The 27356-nt window shown below is 40.6% G+C and overlaps 1 protein-coding gene across 4 annotated transcripts in view; it reads right to left on the bottom strand.

Annotated features, from left to right (window-relative positions):
* Nucleotides 1–20000: 20000 nt before the first annotated feature.
* Nucleotides 20001–27356, bottom strand: part of LOC308083172 (membrane-spanning 4-domains subfamily A member 15-like) — a 65453-nt gene continuing 58097 nt past the window's right edge. For 2 of the 4 annotated variants that reach the window (XM_080425349.1, XM_080425352.1), the window contains exons 2-7: nucleotides 24801–24911; nucleotides 24427–24483; nucleotides 24215–24337; nucleotides 23729–23848; nucleotides 23318–23425; nucleotides 20001–20864 (exon numbers count right to left, since the gene is read on the bottom strand). In XM_080425349.1, coding sequence (XP_080281475.1) covers nucleotides 20748–20864; nucleotides 23318–23425; nucleotides 23729–23848; nucleotides 24215–24337; nucleotides 24427–24483; nucleotides 24801–24911 — 636 coding nt within the window. In that variant the 3' untranslated portion in view covers nucleotides 20001–20747. The remainder of the gene's footprint in view (nucleotides 20865–23317; nucleotides 23426–23728; nucleotides 23849–24214; nucleotides 24338–24426; nucleotides 24484–24800; nucleotides 24912–27356) is intronic. The other 2 variants (XM_080425351.1, XM_080425350.1) reach the window with 1 other exon arrangement.

Below are 27356 nucleotides of genomic sequence, written 5' to 3'. Positions count from 1 at the left end.
CGTTTGAATCGATTTAAATCGTTTTACAATAAATCGCTACACGCCTAGTGGCTAAGCAGGAGGACCATCAAAACACTTACCGTTTTATTTTCCAATACTTTGTTTACATTGTACTGTACTTGCATTAAGACAGCTGACCTCGACCGCACCCTGCATTTGTATTTGTGATTTTCTTTTGATTTAACAGAAAGGATGTCAAATATGACAGCCATGCTGTAGATTTGTACAGAAACTCCTCCCAGGTCTCCCATAGTGTGTTCTGATTGGACGGCCACTCACCCTGACTCCAGTGCTGGATGCTAACTGTGTGTCCAGGACCATATGTGGGTAATTGTGGAAGTTTTGATAAAAACTGACCAGCGTCCAGAATTTACAGTTTGGTAAGTTTACAAGAACCTGGAAGCATGGTCCCACCTCTTTCACTAAGCCCAGGATGTCCTCTTCAGATGACGTCACACTTTTATTCAAATGAGATGCAAATGAGACTACACTACAAATACTATGGGATCTGTAGCCATGGTCGTGGTCCCAAGTCCCTCAGGTATGGACTAGTACAGTATATCATTGTTTATCACTAACCTAAACAGGCAAAGTAACAACGTTGTCAAATTATTGTAGGCAATAGAGGTTTATTTGAATGGCACATTAAAATACAATAACAATTGAGACACTAAGACAGAAACTTAAGAATGCAAAATAGATTACAACAAACTAATTACAAAAGGGCATTTGAATACAATTCAAAAAGAGAATGAAAAAATGAAACCGAAAAAATAATTACAGTGCAGTAGAAAGTATAATTATATTTTTTTAAACTCAGTAAAAGGCAGCCGCAAAAAGAAAGACCATCAGCTTATTTTAAACACACTGAGAGTTGTAGCAGACCTGCAGTTTTGTGGGAGTTTCTTCCATAAAAACACAGCTTCTCCACGTTTAGCTGTGACTCTGGGAACAGAAAGCAGAGCTGTCCCAGATGACCTGAGAGGTCTGGATGGTTCATGATGTAGCATAAGATCATAAATGTATTTTTAAACCATTCAATGCTGTATAAGCCAACAGTGTTTTGATTTTTTTTTTGCCAGGGTAAAGATCTAAGAACTGAAGTGATATGATCCATTCTCTTGGTATTAATAAGTCCTTTAAGCCTTGATATATTCTTAAGCTGATTATTTCTTCAATGCACTAAAAAAGATAAAATCGGTATTCTGCCAGTAACATTAATTTTCTATTGACTAAAGAGTTGTAGAGACGGAGACCCTTGTCCCTGAACAAGCTCTCTATAGTAATTAAATTACATTTTAATTTTTATTTTATTTGATATTTATTTGGTATTTAGTTGTTGACGTGCAGGTATAAACCATACCATCCACCTGGGCGTGGTGCATCACCACTACTTCCCACAGCCTTGGGATGAACCACCTTCTGGAAAGGAATTAGAGTAGAAGCTCAATCAGTTTGGATATCACATGTTTCCTTGATGGGATGGATCTTCATAAAAGGTCATTCATTGTGCAACATTCAATTGTTTCGTAATTAACATTTGAATGAATGAAACATGGCAAGTCTTTAGTCAGACTAATTCGTTTTTTAAGTCTGACGTCATTTTTTAGTCCGACGTCACTTCCGGGTCCAAGAGGCACCAAGCGCTGTCCACTCTTCATTGTAAACAAACATGTCGGAACCCGTAAATCTTTTTACAATAACCTCCTTTTTCAGAAAGGAACCATTAAGGGTTAAAAAGGGTCTTAATGTTAATATCATAGACAGTAAAAAGTAGGCTAATATATATATATTTATCTACATATTTATTTTATATGATTATTATCATTATTATATTATTTTTTATATTTATATTTATATTTATATTTATATTTATATTTATATATATATATATATATATATATATATATATATATAATTAAAAAATATAATATAATAAAATATAATATCCATTCCCTCTTCTCTTTGTCGTTGCCAGGAAAGCGGTAGAATGACACTTTAGTCGTTATTTTAGTCTCAGATCTGTTAAAACAGCGAGGGACACAGCACTGCGCATATTGGGAAACACGGAAGTTGTTCTGACGTACATCACGGCTTAACAACAGAATAGGCTCTGTGCATGACTCTAGTTCAGTCAGAACTCATGAATGGATAAAATATATTTTTATTGAATACAAAATTAGCAATATATTTATTGTGGTTTGGCGATGAATTGGATCTGCATTTAGGTACTCTGAGCTAGCATATTACATCTCCCTACCAGTAGCTGGGGTGGTGGAGGGTTAGCAGCCAGTGTTAAAGCAGCAGCAGAACAGACAGCAGTAGACAGCAGCAAAAGGCAAGCAAGGAATGAGCAATGCAACTTCCCCATTTAAATAGGGTGCTCTATTATGAAGTGAGTATGTGACTGGTTGAGAATAGAAGCATGGAGCTGCGACCGACCAACGGTTGACCAGCAGCAACTGCACTGAGTTCCCTGATAGAACTTGCTCTGTCTGTACCAAGCGCTACGCTCATTTCCCTTTTCCATAAGGTGGCATTCCCGTTTCTTGCAGTGGGTCAGTTTCCCAAAGCTTCATTTGATTGGCTCAGCAGCAGATTTGAACCGGAAACACACAACACCTTCATAAATGTTTCCACCTTCTGGAATTACAGTCATGCACAGAGCCCGTATGAAATCACATGTGACAGGGCAACAGACCTGATAGGGTGTGGTTTACTTCAGTGTAGGAAGGCGGGGCAGATGCAGAGGGTGTGGCCAGTGACATCACAGTACTAACTTCAGGTAAATGGTTGCCAATGACAACAGGTTGCTGAAAGACACAGAACAGACCAAAGAGTCCCTGAGATGTTAAAGACAGGGCAGCAGATGAGGGACAACTTCAGATATTTACATACCACAATATATCTAGACAACAATATCTGTTGGTTTCTGAATATAATGATATGAAATTTAACAGGGTGGATCTTCTTCCACTCTGATACCACAGTCTTGAATATGGGAAACATGGGGGCGGGGCAGATTTAGCTGTTCAACAGTGTGATGGTCCATCACGGTAACACAGGCAGATTCTACAGGTCCATGTCATGTAGATTGTGTTTGTGTTCAGGTCTCACCAGGATCGGGGTCTGTTGGCAGCAGCTGCTGCTGCAGGTGGCTTTGCAGCCAAAAACGGACACACAGATGGAAATGATGAACATCAGCAGATTGAAGACACACTGCACACCCGACACACCCATCGAAAAGTACTGGAAACAAACGCATCATATAAACAAACAAACATCATGTAAACAAAGACATAACCACAATGGTCTGTTGGTTTTTACTTAGGAGCAGGGATACATTACAATATAGTCTACATTTAAGAGTTTTATGTATGAGGCCCAAAGCCTTTACAAAACAACATCTCTGCATGTGTAGAAAACCAACACAAGTAAACAAACACATCATGTGCACATTATGTAAACCAGTGGTCCATAATCAGGGTCTCATTAGGACCTGGTGAACCAGGTGAATGGAATGAACTAGCTGGTCAAACAGAGACCTAGCAGCAGTGTGGGTCAATTCAGTGTGTAAATAATAAAGTCCTACCCTGTATATTAAAGGTAAATCCCAATATCCATCTATATAATCCATCGCTAACCCTCCAGTGTCCATGCCGTAAAGGATGATGGCAGCAAATGACATCGTAGCAGCCACAATGTTCATCCCCATAGAACCTTTAATCTGAAACATACAGTACATACATACATACTGTAGAACAGCAATAGAATAAACAACTAGTAACAAATTGAATGACTTATAGAGAGTAGTAAGGGTGTGGTCTAGGGCGTGGCTTACTGACCATGCAGCGGCTCATCGACCTATCTGCAACCACCGTTAAAGACCCTGCAATGATGTACTGGGGGAGAAGAGAAACAACCAATTAGGTAATGAAGAATTATGTTTAAAAATGAAACATTTATGACTCTCCTTACAAAACATGCAGTAGTATTAAAATGAATCATGGCAGTATGGTTATATGTGTGAATACTTACAGGCAATCAAATCCTGTTTAAATTATAGTTACAGTAATTAGTATGTACGTAACTTAGGTACTTAGAGAGTAAGTACAGTATGAGTATTTCATTCAAAGCTCAAATGATTTGTATGAATATAAACACAGAACAATGTACAGTAGGGTTTGGTGGAGGATGCAGATGTTTGCTTACTAATAAAGGTGCCCAGACGAACACTCCAGAGAACTTTGTGAAAGTGTCACCAAAGAAACACTCCACCACACCAAACAGGAAGAGCAGTGCACCCACCATTATCTGCACTGTCTACAAGGAAACACACACAACAGGTCAACAGGTTAACAGTAACCTGACTCCGCCAGATGGGGGCGGTATTGACTGCCTGTGAAATAAATGTGACGCAAGCTTCTTCCATCTGGCAGAGTCAGGTTAGGTTAACAGATCAAATGAAGCAATATTAACATGAGAGGATGCTTTACAATCATTTTTGGTAATCAGGAACAAGGCGTGGTAAATTATTTCATTACTCCAGCAAGTAGGCTGACCCTTTAGTAACAACGCATGTAAGTGATTCCCAAAAGTATCACCTGATATAATGACTTGCCCAAAATAGGCGTGCTAAATGTCCAAACATACCTTCCCCTCACAGCTAATGCAAATGAATCTTTTCAGCTGTTACCCGACTGTTTACATGAAACGTCAAAACCTGGAAACTTTCTAAACCTCAATAAAGCAAAACAGAAATTATATATTTTAACCATGATACTGTCCCAAGTCCAACCACCAACATCCTCAAAAATCTTGGTGCAGAATATTTTGCAAAAAAGATTCTGCAGGATTGCAACATGTAGTGATTGGTCTGCTCATTCTGCTCCTCTTTTCAAACAACTAAATATTGATAATTTTTTAATTTACAGAAATACCCAACCTGCAACTTTATTTTCAAAGTACTGTTTCAGCCTGTTTCAGCCTGTTTTTATTTGCCTACTTCTTCCAGTTCAACAGTGATGTACACCATTTCAATACAAGACAGGCGAATCATTTGCATCTCCCAAAGTTCCTTACTAGTCTGTGTCAATTTTCCATCAGGTACAGGGGGGCTCAGCTATGGAACAGCTATATTGAGATCTCATTGAAGGCTGCGTTACCAAATCATTTTTAGTATAAGCTTAGAACCCATTTGATGAATCAAATTTAACAATTCATACAGACTTCCACTCTTAGACCCACACACACTTGCACTTACACCCATTTCTACAAATATGTATTTTTCTCTATCATTCATACTGTGTATCTATTGTTGTATTATTTATGCTGCCAAATATATATATATTTTTTTATTACTTTGTATTTCTTGTTAAATGAGGTGAGATTAACTTTATAAACCCCACAGGGTTTTGTAAATCTCACCTGCACATCCCAACCCAATATTATGCTGTTCTTACAAATTTGTTGTTTTATAAATATACAAAACAATAATAAAAAAAATATATAGCTGCAAGCAGCGATAATACGGGGCCAGTGATTGCAGAGAGAAGAAAGATAGAAGCAATGATAAGAAATATGCACAATAAGCTATAGAAACATAGAAGACTGAACTTGAGAGAAAGAAGACCATGCAATTAACAAATGAGCATTTTAAACCCTCACTAACCCTAACCTCAGTAAAACTATGCTTACCCCTAACCTCAAGAAATACTACGCGTGCCAAATCATGATCGCCTCAACACATCGTCGGGGACAGGGATCGAACTAGTGACCTCTGGACTCATAGGCTGCCTTTCTTCTCATTGAGCTAGAGATATGATAGTCCTGGTAGTGTCTGTTGATATTTATAAATATTTCCGTCCCTGACGGACCAGGCCTTTGTTTTGCTAACTACTCTAGATCACTGGTTCCCTAACCATCTACCGATAGAGAAATTGTATGTCTCCTCGGAACAGAAACCAGCGAAAGTAGCCGATCTACAAGCTCACAAAATGTTGCTATCTGAAAGGTTGTGAGATTGTAGATCGGCTATTTTCACAATGAAGTATGTCGTACATTGAAAAAACATACTCTCAAAAAGCATTTCATGTTATCTTCAACAATTGCACATGTATTAATTGACACATTCATGTTGTGTGAAATGCAACTTAAATGAAGTCTGCATCAAGTGAGGCTTGAACCGGCAACCCTGAGGTTGAAAGGCACACGCTTAAGCGAGAAGCCATTGGACCAACAGACCAGCACCTGTTAAAATGGAGTAGGCCTGTGACAAACAGCGAAAAAGGGCTTTAGTTTTCGACATACCCCTACCGGAGGTAGAACCAAACACAACATAGTTTTTCTTCATCTCAGCACATGAAATGGATTGTTGTGTAAAAATATTTTACTGCAAAAGTGGTGAAATTGATATCTAAAGTTATACACCCCAAACAAAAAATAAAGCCTGGCCGTCTGGGGGTTGAGGCATAAAACCTCATGTAGATTCACAATGGAAGCTCTGACAGGTTTAAAACTTGGCATAAATGAAGTCAGGACATTCCTCTACATTCTAAAAAAAGACTGAATGTCAATATCTGAATGTAAATAGGAGATACAGTCATTTGAACACATACCTACATAGGCGAAAATGTAAATCTATGTAGAATGTTCTCTTTACTTTGTAGTGACTCTGACATGGATTGTCATAGCAGGACCTATGATGTCTTGTTTGAAAGATGTGGTTCTACTGAATCCAGCAATATCAATTGGTAGCTTTAATACTCATGGAGTTATGTCACTAAACGTATATGGTGTCCCAAATGGGGAAAACATGAAACAGTCCCAATGAAATCTACAGTATCACACAGATTAGTTTTATTTTCAATTCACTTATCAAGGGTGGAAAAATTTTAGCAAATTCACTTGAGTAGAAGTCCCTAAATGTATGAAATGTCCCAAAGTTGAGAAAATTTGAAAATATTATGCAACTTCAACATGAAAAACTCAGGCGTATTTAGCAACCCTGACTGAGGGAAACCAAGCTCCACCCATTTAATGCGCAAAGTTATCCTCATAACAGCAAGTCATTCACTTCTGTAGAGTTTATATCATTTAACATATTTGGTTACAGGTTATACTATTGTATTTGGCTCCACCTGCTCTGTCTGCATCATATTGCCTGCCTACTTGGGCTTCTTCATAAACTGATAGGTAAATCATTGCAAATATTTTGGAAAGTGAAAGGATGAGAAGGACCTTGCCAAATCCAGTAACTAATCAGCTAGATGGAGAGTGACTTAGCTTAAAGTTACATTTAGTGTAACAGAGCCTGTCCAAAAGCCTGGTTTGGACCCTGATGACTTTGCTAACTACCGGCCAATCTCCAACCTTCCTTTCCTCAGCAAGACCCTGGAAAGAGCAGTAGCTGCACAGCTCCATCAGCACATGTCCAACCATGAACTCTTTGAACCTCTCCAGTCTGGCTACAGAGCCCACCACAGCACCGAGACCGCCCTGATTAAGATCACTAACGATCTCCTCAGGGCTGCTACCATAATTTTTTAAGGAAAGTATCTCATCTGTATCAGTCTGTTGAGCAACATTTAGTATGATTTGAAGGCCTTCTGCTGTGGGCTTTTTGACATATGGATCTTGTTTCTTTACTTTTTCTGAACGTTAACAAGGATGATACAATGATGTGACCAGATATTGACATGTTTGTTCATCACACTCCATTCTGGTAAACAAAAAAACAAAATAAAGAGAAAGAAACACTTCAGAATGTGTACAGTATCTATGTTGTAAGTACACTATTGTTGGGCTATATGTACACTAACCATATTGTTACCAGTGATACCATAAGGCTCTGTTCCAATCTAGTGAAACTGGTATTGTGTGCTGCTATTGTCAATGTAAGCTACTGGACAGGCTCTGTTACACTAAAGGAACTTTAAGCTAGGCCACTCTCCAGCTAGCTACTTTGGCAAGGTCCTTCTCATCTTTTCACATTCCAAAATAATTGCAATGATTTACCTATCGGTTTATGAAGAAGTCCATGTAGGCAATACGATGCAGATGGAGCCATACTAGTATAACCTGTAACCAAATATTTTTAAAGGATATAAACTCTACAGAATTGAATGACTTGCTGTTATGAGGATAACTTTGATCATCAAATGGGTGGAGCTTGGTTTACCTCAGTCAGATTTGCCAAATCATTGTTAATAGTTCTACTGTAGGCCTGCATTTCAAGTTGCATATTTATAAATATTTTAACAATTTCTCAACTTTGGGACGTTTCATACATTGTTGGGACTTCCACTCCAAGTGAATTTGCTAAAATTTGTCCACCCTTGATAAGTGAATTGAAAATAAAACTAATCTGTGTGATACTGTAGATTTCATTAGGACTGTTTCATGTTTTTCCCATTTGGGACACCATATACGTTTAGTGACATAACTCCATGAGTATTAAAGCTACTTTTACACAATTGATATTGCTGGATTCAGTTGAACCACACCTGTCCAACAAGACACCATAGGTCCTGCTATGACAATCCATGTCAGAGTCACTACAAAGTAAAGAGAACATTCTACATAGATTTACATTTTCGCCTATTTAGGTATGTGTTCAAATGACTGTATCTCCTATTTACATTCAGATATTGACATTCAGTCTTTTTTTTAGAATGTAGAGGAATGTCCTGACTTCATTTATGCCAAGTTTTAAACCTGTCAGAGCTTCCATTGTGAATCTACATGAGTTTTTATGCCTCAACTCCCAGACGGCCAGGCTTTATTTTTTGTTTGGGGTGTATAACTTTAGATATCAATTTCACCACTTTTGCAGTAAAATATTTACACAACAATCCATTTCATGTATGGGAGGCCTTAGAGATGAAGAAAAACTATGTTGTGTTTGGTTCTACCTCCGGTAGGGGTACCTCAATTTTTTGGGGCCATTGGCCCCGATTCATAACGAGGGTCGTAAATATGGGGTAAATAAAGTTCGTAAAGGAGGTCGTATTTTGGTAGTCAGACTAGTCACAAACGGACGTGCAATTCCCAAAGGGGTTCGTATATCACAGAGACGTGCGTATGACCAGTGCTATGACCAGGTGTGATGATTACTCTGGAAGGCTGCATCCAACAGCATCCAACTTCAACGTCACCGTGCTGAACAGTGTTGCCATGTCCGCTTATTATAAGCGAATTTTGGCTTATTTTTCTGTAAAGTTGATTGTAAATATTGGTAGCTGTGGGGTGCGGTTTTTTGGGCTTGTTTCTAAATTGTAGTTGGTTATTTGGGCTTGCTTCACAATTGTTCAATTGTTTTAACCAGTGGTTCTCAAATATTTTTATGTCATGGACCCACAAGTTAATATGTAGGCTAATTTATCCCTATAAGCCCCATCTGAAAATGTTTTGTGCCAGCTGGAGGCAGATTTGTGTTGTTAGAATGTTTAAAAAATCTTCCATATATTCCACATTTTATTACAAGATTTTTTTTAAATATAGCAGATCTACAAGCTCGCAACGGTTTAATTAAAGTGCTTATAATGGCCAAAGTGCCAGTTGCTTCTTTTGGGCCTGTTTTCCTAGACCTGGTTGCTTATTTCTCTCACAACATCTGGCAACACTGATGCACGTCTGAAGTTTAACTCCGCCTCGTCTAAAGATAACAGATGCGGCTTCGCATCGCCTTGACAACTTACTGTTCTGTCTGGAAGCGGATCACGTAATAAATGCTCTCATGTGTAATGAGAATAAAGAAGTTTACAAGGTTTAACCCCATTACCAAATAAAAGGCTAATAAAACGTGGAAAGGATATATAAGCCTTTTCTAATGAACATTGCGCACCTTTACCGAGGTAAAAAGATGATGTTGAAAATAAATCCAGGGCATAGGCTACAAGTGGAACGCTTCTATCCGATTATGGACCAGAGCTTATTGATTAAATTAGTTAATTTTGGATATCACTGTCCTATGTTGGAATGGGGAATGGATCTTCTGGACACAGCTTTCATCCACTTTAGTTTCCAGATGGTAATATTTATTAGGCTGTTGTGTGTGGCGTTCATGTGATCAATATACAGTAGCCTACAGTAGGCTTTACAAATTAATACCGCAGCACGGACACTGATGCAAGTCAGTCCCTCCGCAGTTTCATTAAGGCATCATAGCCTATTTTCATTATTACGTGACACTTTGTCTGAGATGGCCCGCTGGCAAACACACTGAGTGACCTAATAATTCAGCTCTAAATGCGACTCATAGCCTAGAAAATAAATTAAAAGCGGTGGAATCTACAGTCTATATTATGCATAGGCTACAAGCAATACATCGTTTGACATTTATTTATATTTTTTTATATATATGTGTTGACAAATGTTGGGCACATATATATTTTATTTGAGGTTTGCCACTGTTGTAATTGATTTTGGCATGAAGAATAAAGCATTTTAAAGACATACGCACATTTCAGCCCTGGTAAGACAGCCTCGGGGCTGACCTGAGAACGTGCGAACCTGACGCAGAAAACACAGACCAAGAAACTTTTATGAATCCGACTGCAGGTGTAGGATTTGTCCTAAATGCTGGTACGTACAAAATATGGTCGTAAATCCCTTTATGAATCCGGGCCACCGTCACTAGCCTAGAGGTCACACAGATGATACAGTTTCACGCAAATAGCAGAAAAATCCTGGGTTTAAGTGTTTTTCAAACTGCTCAAAATTGAGGACAATCTAAGGGCGGAGCTTACTGGTCAAAGTGATAGATGTGTTCCTCATGAGTCAAGGCACAAGTGGAAGCAAGTTTCACGACTTTCGGCCAAACGAGGCATGACTTATGCCTGTTTAAAGTTAGCATTTTCAAGCGCCCCCCTTTGGCCAATTGGAGTAAGATTGGTTTCAGTGATATTTGGAATGACCTTCTACATTACTGCAAAGTTTCAAAGAAATGTAAGTCTTGCATGTATGTGTTAGGGGCAGATGAATACTTTTCATAAAACTGCAATAGTTAAAACCTATCTCCTCCTGGGATTTTTGAGTAATCTGCACGAAACATTTTAAACATGAATTTAGGACCTTTGCCGACAAAAAGATAGCGTCGGATTTTCCATAAGTGAAAAAATTCAGAAGTTATGAGCCAATGACTGTTTTTCATATAATTCAAATGGTGGGCGATCTAAAGGTCAGAGGTCAAAAGTCAGACTACGAGAGTTGTCGGGCATGAAGAAACGCATGTGTGTATCGAAGTTTCATGGCTGTAGGTCAAACAGGGCATGAGTTGTACCTGTTCAAAGTTGGCATTTTCAATTGAGTGCTATAGCGCCACCTTTTGACGAAAGATTGTGAGAATTATTTCTTGATAGTTTTTCATGACCCTCTACCATATGGCCGAGTTTCGTAAAAAGCGTATGCACGGTTAAGCCAGAACTGCGAAAAGTGGCAGAAGAAGAAAAATATGCGAATCTTAAAACGGAGCCCAGCTCAGTGCCTGAGCTCTGGTCCCGTAAAAAATAATGCCAATCTTAAAACGGAGCCCAGCTCAGTGCCTGAGCTCTGGCCCCGTAAAAATAATGCCAATAACAAAACGGAGCCTTGCTCTGCAGAGCCTGGCCCCGTAATAACAAAACGGAGCCTTGCTCTGCAGAGCCTGGCCCTGTAAAAATAAAGTTACCCTCGACAGGAACTTCACACTAGACAAACACTCTGCTCTGTCGTCAAAAGCATTTTATTTCAGTTAAGACTCTTAGCCAAGGTAAAAGCCTACCTCCCCCCTAAACAACTGGAAATGGCTATCCATGCCTTCATATACTCAAGGCTTGATTATTGCAACTCTCTCTATAAAGGTATTGAGCAGTCCGCACTCAAGTGTTTGCAGCTGGTGCAAAATGGCTGCCCGTCTCCCCTCTGGCATAAAAAAACTAGACCATATAACTCAGAATTAATTTAAAGGTCCTCTTATTTGTTTTTAAATCTCTACATGGGCTGGCTCCTCCTTATCTCACTGAACTTGTGGAACCTTACGCCCCAGTCAGGGCTCTGAGGTCTGCTGACAAGTTGCTTCTGGAGGTTCCCAAAAGTAGACTAAAAACCAGGGGTGACCGTGCTTTTCTGCTCTGGAACAGCCTATCCCTTCCCATTAGAAGTGTTCCGACTATTGCTTTTTTTAAATTTTATATCTCCTCAAGACAACATATCTTTTCTCTAGCTTTTAATGTTGTTGAGTCTGGATTGGATTCGGATTTAAAGGGGTTAAGTGTGTCCGTGGGTTTTATAACTACTGTACATAACCAATGAAAAGTATTAACAAGAGCTTGTGACTAACTAATAACAACATTGGCTCCACTGGATCACAAGTTCTTTCTTTCACTTCCTGAAAAGTTATGGTATGTGCAAACATACCTGGCAGAAATACTGACTTATCAATCTGAATTACAAATGAATGTATAACAAATGATTAATGTATATCAAATTAACAATGCATAACAATACTTGTTCTGTGACTACTTCAACGTTATTATTTTACTTTATTATTAATTTTTGATAAGGTTTTGCACAGAGACAAAAATGTTATCAACAATCTGTTTAAAAGCTCTAATCGTGAGATTTCATATAAAATAAATCATTTCACAGTGATACTCTGATAAATACTGTAAAGTATATTTACCCCCAGAGCTTGTGGGAATGTCCGTTTGAACTCCAATAGTTTGGTGTCTGGACTGGACCCCAGAACCGAGCCTGTCCCACCAGACTGCATTTGGACTGGAACCGATCCTGATCCACCAGCTTGGAGTTGGAAAGGAACCAACCCTGATCCACCAGCCTGCATTTGGACCGGAACGAACCCTGTCCCACCAGACTCCATTTGGACCTGAACCAGAACCACGCCACTGGGAATGTTCACTACGTTAGTAGACATACTGCTGGATGCTGGTGTCTAATTGTATATTTATTGTATTCTGTTATGTTTTGAATTCTATTCTATTCTATTCTGTTCTTGGAAGAAGGAAGTGTCTTGATGCTATGAGAACATCAGACTGTGTCGACTTCCCTGAAATCCTCTGCTCTTCTACTTTATTACTGTAACTCTAATTTTCTCGCTCTCGGGTGACGCAGTGGTAAAGTGCCTGCCCACCACCACGGAGGTTGTGGGTTCGAATCCACCGTGGTACATCCGGCTTTGTCGGGCGTCTACACGAACACAATTGGCCCGTGTTCGGGGGAGGGAAGCCGGACGGGTAGGGTGATATTTGTCACTGTGCGTACTCCTACGGGCTAGGGCGGCACCTGTCAGCAGGGAGTGTTGGCGGGAGGAGTAGGACGAAGCCTCTACATTCTCCTGGTGGGGGCTCCTCACTGAGTCAGTAGGATACAACAGCAGTCACAACACAGAAATGTGTGTGGGGAGAAATCAATTGGCACAACGACTAAATTGGGGAGAAAAAGGGGTAAAAAAATAATTGGCTACTCTACATTAAAAAATAAATTAAAAAAAACTCAAATTTTCTCTGCCAGGTCAAAAGGCATATGGCGAGAGAGTCTGTTTTGCACCCTGTCCGTCCGTCCGTCCGTATGTCCGTCCGTCTGTGAGCAGCTAATCTCCAGCACCGTTGGCTTGATCGCAGCAAAAATGTGCACACAAACTCCCTGGATGCCAATTCAGAACCTCTGCACAACATTTTTCACATGGGCCTGTTATAGCGCAAAACACATTTTTTGTCAGTACCTCTGCAGATTTTGTCCAAACGTCACGCAAATCGGTACAGAGTATCTCTATAGTCATTTAACAAAACCTGTCTTTCAGATTTTTCATATTCCATCCTGATTGGCTAAGAATGGCTTCCAAAGTTTGCAGGAGTGCTCCATTTAGAACAAAATGCCTCAAAACATGAATACAGCGTGCAATTTCGGTACATTTTGCACGTACATTCTCACTAGGCAGAGGAAAAAAATGCCTCTTGAAGTTTTTTTAATCAGCCTTATTGTGGCGCTATAACAGGCCGATTCGTGTTTTTACCTATAACTGCACCGAAACTTTGTATGTGCACTCCCTATAGGCCAAGGAAAAACATTTGCCCTGCATTTTTTGCATCTTCTTTTTATCGCGCCACCAGGAGGCCGACTTATATAAAGCATTTTTTTAATATTACTCAGATACATATTTTATCAAAATCTCATGCAAATCGGTAGACATGATCTCTATAGTCATGTGATCAAGATGGATCTGTTAGATATTTCATATTCCATACTGATTGGCTAAGATTGACATTAAAGTTTGCAGGAGTGGCCCGTTTTGAACAAAATGCTGCAAATCATGAACGCAGCGTCCGATTGCGGTGCAACTTTGCACACACATTTTAACTACGTTAAGGAAAAAATGCCACCCTTTGAAAATTGCCCTATTATAGCGCCACCAGGAGGCAGATCTTTGCAAAACATATTTTTTATATTACTCCTACAAATGTTGTGTGTGTCCAAACATCACGCAAATCGGTACATATTATCTCTTTAGTCAAGTCATCAAGACGGATCCGTCCGATCCGTCCGTTTTTCCACATTCCAGCTTGATTGACTAATTCTGAACATTGCTGGCCCACACTAACCCACCTGACCTGGCTCCCAGGAGCACTTTTTCTAGTTATTCATGTACTCTAGGGCGTTACAGAAGTTATAGGGAACTACATTTCTTCCTTTATCAGTTCTGTTTTAAGTGCTGAATGAACCAGAATTCAAGGTTTATTCAAATAGAGTTCTGATGTACTACTGGCAATGTTTACTGTACTTTAACATGTACTAGTACACTTGTTCCCAGACTGAAAGCATGGCCCCTAAATGCTTCAAACAGACTGTAGCTAATGAGGTTATAAGAACACATTCATTACTTTTGAGTACCCTACTGAGTGCCCTTTAACTGTCCATCGTTGTGACTCTATGGACAGAAAGCAGACCTGTCCCTAGATGACCTAAGAGGTGTGGATAGTTCATGACTTAACACTAGACTGGCTCCAGCCCCTGAATCACTAGACACGCTTCATTGAAACACAATTTTAATTGTGTCAGGCTAATATAGAACAAGATCAGAAATGTATTTTTGCCATTAACCATTCAATGCTTTTTATACCAACAGTGTTTTGATTATTTGGCAGACAGGGAACCAGTGTAAAGATCTAAGAACAGCGATATGATCCACTTTCTTGCAAGGGTCATCAATATGTCCATACATGGACAAACGTGTCCGTGGCAAGACATGTCCATGTCTGTGGCATGCTCATTAATACGTTGCAGGAGATTTGTCGTATTGGTACCTGACTGTACATGATTGAATCAGGTAAAGACAGACTGACAGACTGTTAGAAGTAATGTTAGCTAATAGCTGCCTTAATATTTTCATTGTTCCACTGGTAAACCTTACATTACACCACCTACGCATGGTCTAAGACTTTCTCATCAACATCGAATACTTGTTCACCGTAACGGAAACCACAACTCTTGAAACTAACTACAGTACTACCTTAACAAACAGAAAACGAGTTTAGCTCGTCCATTGTGGAGACAAAAACATGCATTCACATCGTCCACCGTCCAACCATGCATGGGTTTGCTGGTTTGAATGTGAACCCCAACAAATTAACACAGGGTTGACCCTGGCAGCATATGAATGGTACAGGTGTGTTACCTGTTTATTAAGCTACTGCTATTTTTCAAACACAACTAATGAGACAAGACATCAGTAGAATGAGTTTGGGAACAGACGTCATGAGACAAAAGACATGAATTGCAACAGGTATGCAGTGATAGTGAAGAAAGGTAGGGTGACCATATTCTGAATTCCCAAAAAGAGGACACCTAACACATGCACGCGCACCCGTGCACGCGCACCCATGCACGCGCGCAGCGCGAAACATTTTCGGGTTTGGTTAGGTTCTGTTTTTTTTTGTCACCTAAATTCGGTTCATTCGGTTCCAGAATCCCTTTTGCCCGAGGGGGTCGGTAGGGGGTGTGGTACCTGGGGGAGGGGGGGCGGCTGCACCCCCCGCACCCCTACCTACCGCGGTACTGTGCATGCGTTCCGTGCGTGCGTGCGCGCGCGCGATTTGTAACTTTTTGGGGGTTTTTTTGGTACCTTAATTCGGTTAATTCTGGGCCTCTTTGAGGTACTGAAAAATACCCAAAGATAGTCAAAGAAGTTGCTTTATAAATAATATATTTATTTATTTAAAGTATGTCTCCTCTGTTTGTTTCAGATAACAAAATAATCACAGCTTAATAATTCAGCTTTTTAACAAAATAAAATAAAATCTCTCTCTCAAGTCTTGCAAAGAAGTCTCACCCTGCACAGCTTTCTTATGCTTTGTGCACTCTGCTTCCCATTTGTCACAACCCAGACGAAAACACGGGTACTTTTTCCGCATTTCATCTGTGAAATTACTTTTGCGTTTCGGCATTTTGATTCATTCACGGGGGCAGTGCATTCGTCTTTAGGTCGGGGATCACTGAATGACAGGCAGCGTGATGTGTATGTGCTATCCTGTGTGTGTGTGTGTGTGTGTGTGTGTGTGTGTGTGTGTGTGTGTGTGTGTGTGTGTGTGTGTGTGTGTGTGTGTGTGTGTGTGTGTGTGTGTGTGTGTGTGTGCAACCCGATCTCCAGAGGACAACGTTCTCTTTGAACGTTTTTGAACGTTTTTGAAATTCCGTGAATAGACACGGAAAAACCCGAAATTCCGTGCATAGCCGCCTCGCATCTCCCCCATTGTGACTAAACCATGACGGAGGCGCGCAGTCACAGGCGAACTGTCACCCCGTGAAGGACCACCGAGGGAGCTAAGGTGACCGAGTTGCCGTCCTGAACGGTGTGACGTTCGCCTGTGCCTACTCAGCGCCGTTTGAGTTATGTACCGATAGGCACAGAATCGTAAATTTTGTTGTGGGGACTGCTTGCGACTGGTTACGCCCACCGTGGGACTCGCCGTACATATGCACGCAATTTCGGGGTTTCTAGGCGACTATCCACGGAATTAAGTGCACTGTTCCGTGCAATGTTACGGAGATCTCTGGAGATCAGGCTGTGTGTGTGTGTGTGTGTGTGTGTGTGTGTGTGTGTGTGTGTGTGTGTGTGTGTGTGTGTGTATGTGTTTGGGACTCGTTGCTGTCACGTGTGCCTGTCAGCAGCAGTGTTGCCAAGTATCGTGAGAGAAATAAGGAAAATTACGCCAAAGACAAGCCAGAAAAACAAGCACATTTTTGACCAGAAGTTGCGGTAAATACGCGGACATGGCAACACTAACAATGAGAGTTAGCGCTTTCATAGTTGCTAAGATACGACAGTACACGCTACCCAAAGTCTCAAAACCCCGGACATTTGAAGGATTAAAAAAGAAAAACCCTGACAGCCCCCCAAAAGAGGACATGTCCGGGTAAAAGAGGACGTATGGTCACCCTAAGAAAGGGAACTTGGAACTTTCTGTCGAACCACAAATCATTTGACTAGACATTTCCAGCAGACAGAGAACTGAGAAAAGGAAATAAACTAAGGAACTGAAATTTCAACCATTTTTACCATGTGAAAATTGTCACGTGCAATCATCAGTATGGTAATCATAAATTATATCTTTATTATTGTTTGATGTACATTACACTTTTTTTCATAACTATACATATTAAATTATTGACTTATTCTCTTTGCATTATTTTTTGACGGTCTATAATAAGATGAAAAGGCAGTGGCTAAATACTGTAGATCGCCTACAATGAGACTGTTATGTGTGTTCTGTGTTCTGTTCTAACCTTCTTGAATTAGTCCTCACTTCACAAATGTGTTTCGTTGTGAGCTTGTAGATCGTTTTTCCTTCTTTCCGGATGTGTGTGTGTGTGTGTGTGTGTGTGTGTGTGTGTGTGTGTGTGTGTGTGTGTGTGTGTGTGTGTGACACACACACACACACACACGTGAATTCAAGGCTTCATGGTTGTTGATAGAAATATGTAATTTTTTGGGTGAACTACTCCTTTTACCACTTTCAGAAGAAAAATAATGCCTAATTTCTGTGCAATGGTAGAGTTGGTTAAACGTTGGAAATCACTGCTGCAGCCCAGTGTTTCCCAACCTTTTTGGTGCCAAGGCACACCTGGCATAGCCAAAAGATCCCAGGGCACACCTAAATATACGGTGTGCATATACAGAATATATATATATATACACACTGTATATGCACACCGTATGTATGTCCAGTGTGTGTGGCAGGCTGTAATTTTATTGCTGCTACAAAATATTTACTCTCATGTACACAAGATGTACTAAAGAAACCTTGAACATTACAAAATGTCTTTGGCCTACAATAAACTTTGGTCAGCACTGACTGGAGGAGTCTGATTTCACCTTACCAGAGTAAAACTTCTTTGTACTAAACCCAATATACTTCTAAAAACACATCATCCAAACATTTTTGACAGCACTCACTCAACAAATAACTTTAAAAAGGAAAGAAACAGTGTTGTCTTTGTTTGAAACTTCAGTCCTTTTTTAGAAAAATAACTCAATAAAAAGATTTGTAAAAAGAAAATAAAAAATTAGGCCACAATACAACTGTCTTAGTGTGAAACTTGAGCTTGTTTTGCTGAACACAGAGTTTGTATCCTGCTGAGACTGATGACAAGCACACATGGAGCTCCCAGTTGCCCACAGACGGATACCAAAACTCTCGCCCCAAAACACAGACGCCCACCTGGTATTCCTAAACGTAACCTCAGTAAACTATGTCTAAACCTAACCTTATTCCTAAACGTAACATCAGTAAAACTATGCCTAATCCTAAACTTATTTCTAACCTTATCCTCAGTAAAACAAATACAAGAACCGCTGGTCCGCGAAAACAAATGGGGGTAGCGTGCATTGGGGCGAGACTTTCGGTTACCCCAGTCAGACAGCGTCGCAGCAGCTTGCGAGTGAACAGACCATCTCCGTGGAGTAATTAAACACAACAAACTACACGGATTACGTTCACACTAACACCCTGGAGCGATTTAGAAGCACTTTATAAGAAATCTAACACTTATATTGATTTAACGTTAGTACATGTGTTTTATTGTTGGACATTCATCATGGAGTTCAGGTCCGCCGTATCGGCCCGTTCCGACCCACTTTCACCCCTGAGTACCTGCCAGGCGTGTACAGTGATGGCCCCATGAAGACAAAGCCACACATTTGCATTTATATGTGCGAGGGTCGATTCACTGGATGTGTGTCCGTGTCGGACGATGAGCAATGGCTTAAGGCAGCAGCAGCCCATGACGCATCTATTGTTCTGGGGGAGGGGGTTGATTTATTTCTTTTTCATTCGAAATTTTACACGGAACACCTAGCATATCCTCGCGGCCCAAAAAATGTCTGATTGCCGGGTTTGGGAAACACTGCGTAGCCTACTGTTACTTGTTTACAAGGTACAGCATTCTGACAACAAATGACTACGTTTATGTTACTGTATATCTCATTATGAACACTTAGCAACCATTGTTTCTTCAAACATGGAGGATTGAGGCACATTTCAACCATTTAAGCCTATAGGCCTGTTGTACAAAAATATCATGAAACATCTATAAGTTCACATCACATCGCAGTGTGTGAAACATGTCCATCTGCTATTTTTTGAAAATTACAATTGTTTTGGATATTTATTGACCAGCGTCCAGAATTTACAGTTTGGTAAGTTTACAAGAACCTGGAAGCATGGTCCCACCTCTTTCATTAATTCCAGGATGTCCTCTTCAGATTACGACACTTTTATTCAAATGTGATGCAAATGAGACTACACTACAAATACTATGGGATCTGTAGCCATGGTCAGAAGTCCCCCAGGTATGGACTAGTACAGTATATCATCGTTTATCAGTTCATGTATGTTTTTGTATTAGTAATCTAAATAGGCAAAGTAACAAAGTTGTCAAATCATTGTAGGCAATACAGGTTTATTTGAATGGCACATTAAAATACATTAAGCATTGAGACTCTTTGAAACAGAAAGAATGCAAAATAAATTACAACAACACTCATTACAAAAGGGCATTTAAATACAATTCAAAAAGAGAATGAATGTAACCGAAAAAAATGCAGAAGAAAGTATAATAATATATATTTTTAAACTCAGTAAAGGCAGCAGCAAACAGAAAGACCATCAGCTTATTTTAAACACACAGAGAGTTGTAGCAGACCTGCAGTTTGTTTGTGGGAGTTTGTTCCATAAAAACACAGCTTCTCCACGTTTAGTTGTGACTCTGGGAACAGAAAGCAGAGCTGTCCCAGATGACCTGAGAGGTCTGGATGGTACATGATGTAGCACAAGATCATAAGTGTATTTTTAAACCATTCAATTCTGTATAAACCAACAGTGTTTTGATTTAAATCAATTATTTGGCAGACAGGGAGCCAGGGTAAAGAACTGGAGTGATATGATCCATTCTCTCGGTATTAGTAAGGACTTATTGATGATTCCTCCCCACACACATTTCTGTGTTGTCACTGCTGTCGTATCCTACTGACTCACCTGCCAGTGAGGAGCCCCCACCAGGAGGACGTAGAGCCTTCGTCCTACTCCTCCCGCCCAACACTCCCCACTGACAGGTGCCGCCCAGACCGTAGGAATACGTGCAATGACCGATATCACCCTCCCCGCCCCGGGCCAATTGTGTTCGTGTAGACGCTTGACAAAGGATGCACCACGGTGGATTCGAACACACAACCTCTGTGGTGGGGGGCAAGGACTTTACCACTGTGCCACTCCAGCACCCTGATTGAGTTGTTGACGTGCGTGGATGTTATACCATCCACCAGGGGGTGGTGCATCACCACTACTTCCCACAGCCTTGGGATGAACAACCTCCTGGAAAAGAATGAGATTAGAAGCTCAATCAGGTTGGATATCACATGTTTCCTTGATGGGATGGATCTTCATAAAAGGTCATTCATTGTGCAACATTCAATTGTTTCGTCATTAACATTTTAATTAATGAAACATGGTAACTCTTAATAATAATAATAATAAACTTTATTTGTATAGCACCTTTCATGACATGACATGCAGCTCAAAGTGCTTCACAGAGCAGCAAGAATACAATTACAGTTACAAATAATTTAACAACTAGAAAAAGTGCTCCTCGGAGCACAGGTCTCTGCCAGGTCAGGTACGTTATTGTGGCCTCCTGGTGGCGCTATAATAGGCTAATGTGAAAAGGGTGCCATTTGTTCAAGGGCTTTTCACTGCAATCGGACATGATTTGAGGCATTTTGTTCCAAAAATTTGTTTTGCAAAATTAGACCTGCTGGTGGCGCTATAACAGGCCAATGTGAAAAGGGTGGCATTTCTTCCTCGGCCTAATAGAAATGTGCGTGTGAAATTTCACGGAAATCGCAAGCTGCATTCATGATTTGAGGCATTTTGTTCAAAACGGACCAATCCTGCAAACTTTGGAAGCCAATCTTAGGCAATCAGGATGGAATATGGGAAATCGGATAAATCTGTGTTGATCACATGACTATAGAGATACTGTGTACCGATTTGTGTGATGTTTAGACAAAATCTGTAGGAGTAGTATCAATAAATGTGTTTTGCACATATTGGCCTCCTGGTGGCGCTATAACAGGCCAATCTGAAAAATGTGGGCCAGAGGTTCTGAATTGGCATCCAGGGAGTGTGCGTGCACAGTTTCGCAGCGGCCGGGCCAACGGTGCCAGAGATTAGCTGCTAACGGACGGACAGAACGGACGGACACACGGACGGACGGACGGACGGACGGACGGACGGACGGACGGACGGACAGAGGGTAAAACATACTCTCTCGCCATGCCTTTCGGCCTGGCGGAGACAATAAAGCAAAAGCAGAAGCATAAAACACATTAAAATAATAGCAAAGGGCAGTGAATCAGGCAATACAGTGAGGACATGTACAAGACAGAGATTTAAAAATCAACCAAAAAAACAGCTAAAAGCAAGAGTGAAGAAGTAGGTCTTGAGCTGTCCTTTAAAGCTATCCACAGAGGGTGCCTGTCTTAGTGTAATGGGAGTTTATTCCACGCTGTCGGTCCGTAGAAGCAGAATGCTGGTTCACCGTGTTTTTTATAAGTCATTGTACGCACCTCTAGCAGGTCAGAACTTGAAGACCTGAGGGGGCGGTTTGGAACATATCTCTCTAGGCAGTCATAGAGGTAGGAAGGTGCCAGACCATTTAGAGCTTTATAAACTAGTAAAATAACTTTTAAATCAATCCTAAAAACAACCGGGAGCCAGTGTGGTGAAGCTAGAACTGGAGTCATGTTCTCTCATCTTAGTTTTAGTTAAAATTCTGGCTGCCGCATTTTGAACAAGTTGTAATCTGTCAGTTGTTTTCTTTGGCAGGCCAGAGTAAAGTGCATTGCAGTAATCAAGCCGAGAGAAAACAAAAGCGTGGATCAACGTTTTTGCATCGTCCAACGACAGATAGGCTCTGATTCGCGCAATATCTCTAAGATGAAAGAAAGCAATCTTGGTAACATGATTAAGGTGTGTATTAAAATTCAATTCAGAATCAATAATAACCCCCAGGTTCTTTACTGTAGTGTTACTTTCTACAGTCAGGTTACCAAGTCTACTTATTATTGATTCTCTCTGCTCACTAGAATCAATTATGAGAACTTCTGTTTTATCCTCATTTAGCTTAAGAAAGTTGTCGCTCATCCAGCATTTTATACTGGACAGCAGGTCAACAAAGGGTCTAGAGCGCAGGGGTCATCTGGAGCTACAGAAATATATAGCTGAGTATCATCAGCATAGAAATGCTGATGATACCCTTTAGTCAGACTAATACGCTCTGTGCATGATGTAGTTCAGTCAGGACAACTCATGAATGGATAAAATATATATTTTATTGAATATAAAATTAGCAATATATTTATTTTGGTTTGGCGATGAATTGGATCTGCATTTAGGTACTCTGAGAAAGCACATTACGTCTTCCTACCAATACGGACTCTGAATCCCCCATACATAAAAGTAGATCCAAAACAACCGGTGGTAGCTGGGGTGATGGAGGGTGAGCAGTGTTAAAGCAGCAGCAGAACAGACAGCAGTAGGCAGCAGCAAAAGGCAAGCAAGGAATGAGCAATGCAACTTCCCTATTTAAATAGGGTGCCCTTTTCCAGAAGGTGGCATTCCCGTTTCCTGTAGTGGGTCAGCTTCATTTGATTGGCTCAGCAGCAGATTTGAACCGGAAACACACAACACCTTCATACGTGTTTCCACCTTCTGGATTTACAGTCATGTACAGAGCCTGTATGAAATCATGTGACAGGGCAACAGACCTGAGATTGTGAGGCTTCAGTGTAGGAAGGCGGGGCAGATGCAGAGGGTGTGGCCCGTGACATCACTGTACTAACTTCAGGTAAATAGTTGCCAATGACAACAGGTTGCTGAAAGACACAGAACAGACCAAAGAGTCCCTGAGATGTTAAAGACAGGGCAGCAGATGAGGGACAACTTCAGATATTTACATATATCTATCACAATACAACAACATCTGTTGGTTTCTGAATATAATGATATGGAATTTAACAGGGTGGATCTTCTTCCACTCCTGATACCACAGCCTTGAATATGGGATACATGGGGGCGGGGCAGATTTAGCTGTTCAACAGTGTGATGGTCCATCACGGTAACACAGGCAGATTATACAGGTCCATGTCATGTAGATTGTGTTTATGTCCAGGTCTCACCAGGATCGGTGTCTGTTGGGAGCAGGTGGCTTTGCAGCCAAAAACAGACAGACAGATGGAAATGATGAACACCAGCAGATTGAAGACACACTGCACACCCGACACACCCATCGGCAAGCTCTGGAAACAACCACATCATATATATAAACAAACAAACATCATGTAAACAAACACATAACCACAATTGTCTGTTTGTTTTTACTTAGGAGCTACATTAAAATATACGGTAGTCTACATTTAAGAGTTTTGTGTATGAGGCCCAAAGCTTTTACAAAACAACTCTGTCTCAATCTCTACATTTGTAGAAAACCAACACAAGTAAAAAACACATCATGTGCAAAACACATCATGTACACATTATGTAAACCAGTGGTCTAATCAGGGTCTCATTAGGACCAGGTGAACCAGGTGAATGGAATGAACTAGCTGGTCAAATAGAGACCTAGCAGCAGTGTGGGTCAATTCAGTGAGTAAATAAAGTCCTACCATGTAGTATATATAAGGTAAACCCCAATATCCAATCACCCCTCCAGCGTCCAGGCCGTAAAGGATGGTGGCAGCACATGACATCACAGCAGCCACAATGTTCATCCCCATAGAACATTTAATCTGAAACAGCAATAGAATAAACACCTAGCAACATATGGAATAACTTGTAGAGAGTCGTAAGGGTGTGGTCGAGGGCGTGGCTTACTGACCATGCAGCGGCTCATCGACCTATCAGCAGCCACCGTTAATGACCCTGCAATGATGTACTGGGGGAGAAGAGAAACAACCAATCAGATAATGAAGAATTATGTTTGAAAATGAAACATTTATGACTCTCCTTACAAAACATAGAGTAGCATTATAAGGAATCATGGCAGTATGGTTAGTATGTGTGAATACTTACAGGCAATAAAATCCTGTTTAAATAATAGTTACAGTAATACGTAAGTACGTATTAACTTAGATACTTCGAGAGTAAGTATATAGAATGTGTATTTCATTCAAAGCTCAAATGATGTGAATTCATATAAACACAGTACAATGTACAGTATGGGTTTGGTGGAGGATGCAGATGTTTGCTTACACAGAAAGATGCCCAGGCAAACACTCCATATGACTTTGTGAAAGTGTCACCAAAGTAACACAACATCAAACCAGACAGGAAGAGCAGCGCACCCACCATTATCTGCACTGTCTGCAAGGAAACACACACAACAGGTTAACAGGTCGTATGACGCAATATTAACATGAGAGGGAGTGCTTTACAATCATTGTTGGCAATCAGGAACAAGCCATGGTAAACTTATTTCATTACTCCAGCAAGTAGGCTGACCCTTTTGTAACAATGCATGTAAGTGATTCCCAAAAGTATCACCTGATATAATGACTTGCTCAAAATAGTTGTGCTTAAATGTACCTTCCCCTCACAGCTAATGCAAATTAATCTTTTCAGCTGTTACCCGACTGTTTACAAGTCAAAACCCTGATGGACATTTCTAAACCGCAACGAAAGCAAAACTGAAATTTTATATTTTGACCGCATGATACTGTCCCAAGTCCAACCACCAACATCCTCAGTACCCTCAACTCCAACATCTGCTCATCTGTCAAATATCTTGGTGTTGCAGAATCTTTTGCAAAAGAAATTCTGCAGGATTGCGACCTAGTGATTGGTCTGCTCATTCTGCCCCTCTTTTCAAACAACTTAATATTTTATACATTTTTAATTTACAGAAATACCAAACCTGCAACTTTATTTTCAATATAGTTTCAGCCAGTTTCAACTACCAATACTTTTGTATTTGAAACCTTACATTTCTCTAAATATTATAAACTCTAAGGACAGCCTAATACAAATATAATTTATGAAAAGGCTACTATAGGCTACAGTGAAGTCGGACTGAATGACTGAAACGTTTTTTCTTTTTTAACTCTCTTGGTGATTATCTGGCACAGTAGTTGTGGATTAGCAAACTGGACATTAATGTTTCCTTTTCGCGTGCGAATTACTGGACATTTAGACTGAATGTTTCCTTTACCCTCATCTTGCACTAATGCACGCAACTGTTTTGCCATGTTTTATTTGTGTTGTTTCTCATAATAAGCGTGCATCCGTTGTCTGTCAACAACACAGTAGTCTGTAGTGTGCCTTGACTTCAGTGCGCTGACTCTCTCCCCATTGATTGATTGATTGAAATTTTTATTAGGCAAAAGAATGTAAAACAACACAGTTACATTTATAATGCTTTTGTCTAAAAGGTCCGGCCAAAAAAGTCCTTGCGGACTTGTTTCCGTTGGGGTCCTTGAGTTAATTTCATAGACATATATAGTAGCAACCAAACAGTTCAAAAATCAACATGAAAATACAGATAATACAGAAAAAGTACCGCTATGTACAAAAAAAAGCATTTAAAAAATATATGTACAAAAAAAAGGGGGGGGGAAGCATGGAAAAATAAAAATTATATACAAAAAAAGCATGAGGAAATACAAAATATGTACAAAAAGAGGAGGGGGGGGGGGGGTCGTCTGTCTACAGGGAAACTGGTACTAGCTCCTCTTTCGGCCTCCAGAAAGATGGGTTTTTAGGGCTGTTTTGAATGAGCCCAGCGAACTGCATTTTTTGAGGGATGGGGTTAGACTATTCCATTCCTTGGTGGCTGTGCTATAGAAGGAGAATTTGCCCATGTTTGTTTTATGGGTGGGTGGTACCAAATTGTTGTTTACACTCCCTCTAGTTTCGTGGCTGTGGGTGTCACTAACTTTTTCGAGGTATTTATACAGATATGCGGGTATAGGGGGCATATCGGGCAAATCTGCATTTACAATTTTGAAGACCAGACCCATTTTTTGTTGTTTAACCCTGTCTTCCACCCTGAGCCAGCCTAGGCTGGCAAAGTGAGTGGGAGAGAGGTGGGTCATGGGCCCCAGTCTGAGAAGTAGTCGGATCAGTTTGTTTTGGGAGGTTTGAAGCTTAGTCTGCAGTGACACTGAGGTGTTGGAGTACCAAGAGGAGCTAGCATAGTCAAAAAGGGGCTGAATCAGGGCCCCTGAGAGGGTCCTGAGGGCCTGAGGGTTGACAAAAGAGGAAACTCTGCCCATAAATCTGGTTCTCTGGTTTACTCCTTTGACCACCTTTGTTGCCATGCTTTCACCTGACAGGTATTTGTCCAGAATACATCCCAAATAGGTAATCTCTTCTTTGCTAGTGATGATTGTGTCATCGACTTTGACCTTGAAGTCATTTACCTTCATTTTACTGAGGGAATGTTTGGTCCCAAATAGGATGGATTCAGTTTTCCCAAGGTGTAGAGACAGTTTGTTATCGGTAAGCCAGGTACGGATTTTTGAGAGTTCAGAGCTGAGAGCTTCCTCAACTTGCAACTTGTCCTCACCCGAGATCAGGAGTGCCGAGTCATCAGCGAACAGGAACAGTTTGCAGTTACAGGCAGCATTCATGTCGTTAATGTATAGAAGGAACAGTAACGGCCCTAGAATGCTGCCTTGAGGAACCCCGCAGCTCACCGGGAGGGATGAGGACATGGTTCCGTTGATGTCAACCACTTGTTCTCTACCCTCCAAGTAAGATCTCATCCAATTTAGTGATGTGCAATCAAAACCAATCGCCCTCAGCTTATCA

This window comes from Gymnoscopelus braueri, assembly GCF_963280865.1.
Source record: "Gymnoscopelus braueri genome assembly, chromosome: 4".
NCBI lineage: Eukaryota > Metazoa > Chordata > Actinopteri > Myctophiformes > Myctophidae > Gymnoscopelus > Gymnoscopelus braueri.
The sequence above is the reverse complement of the archived record's forward strand: the minus strand, read 5'-3'. Positions and strand labels throughout refer to the sequence as shown.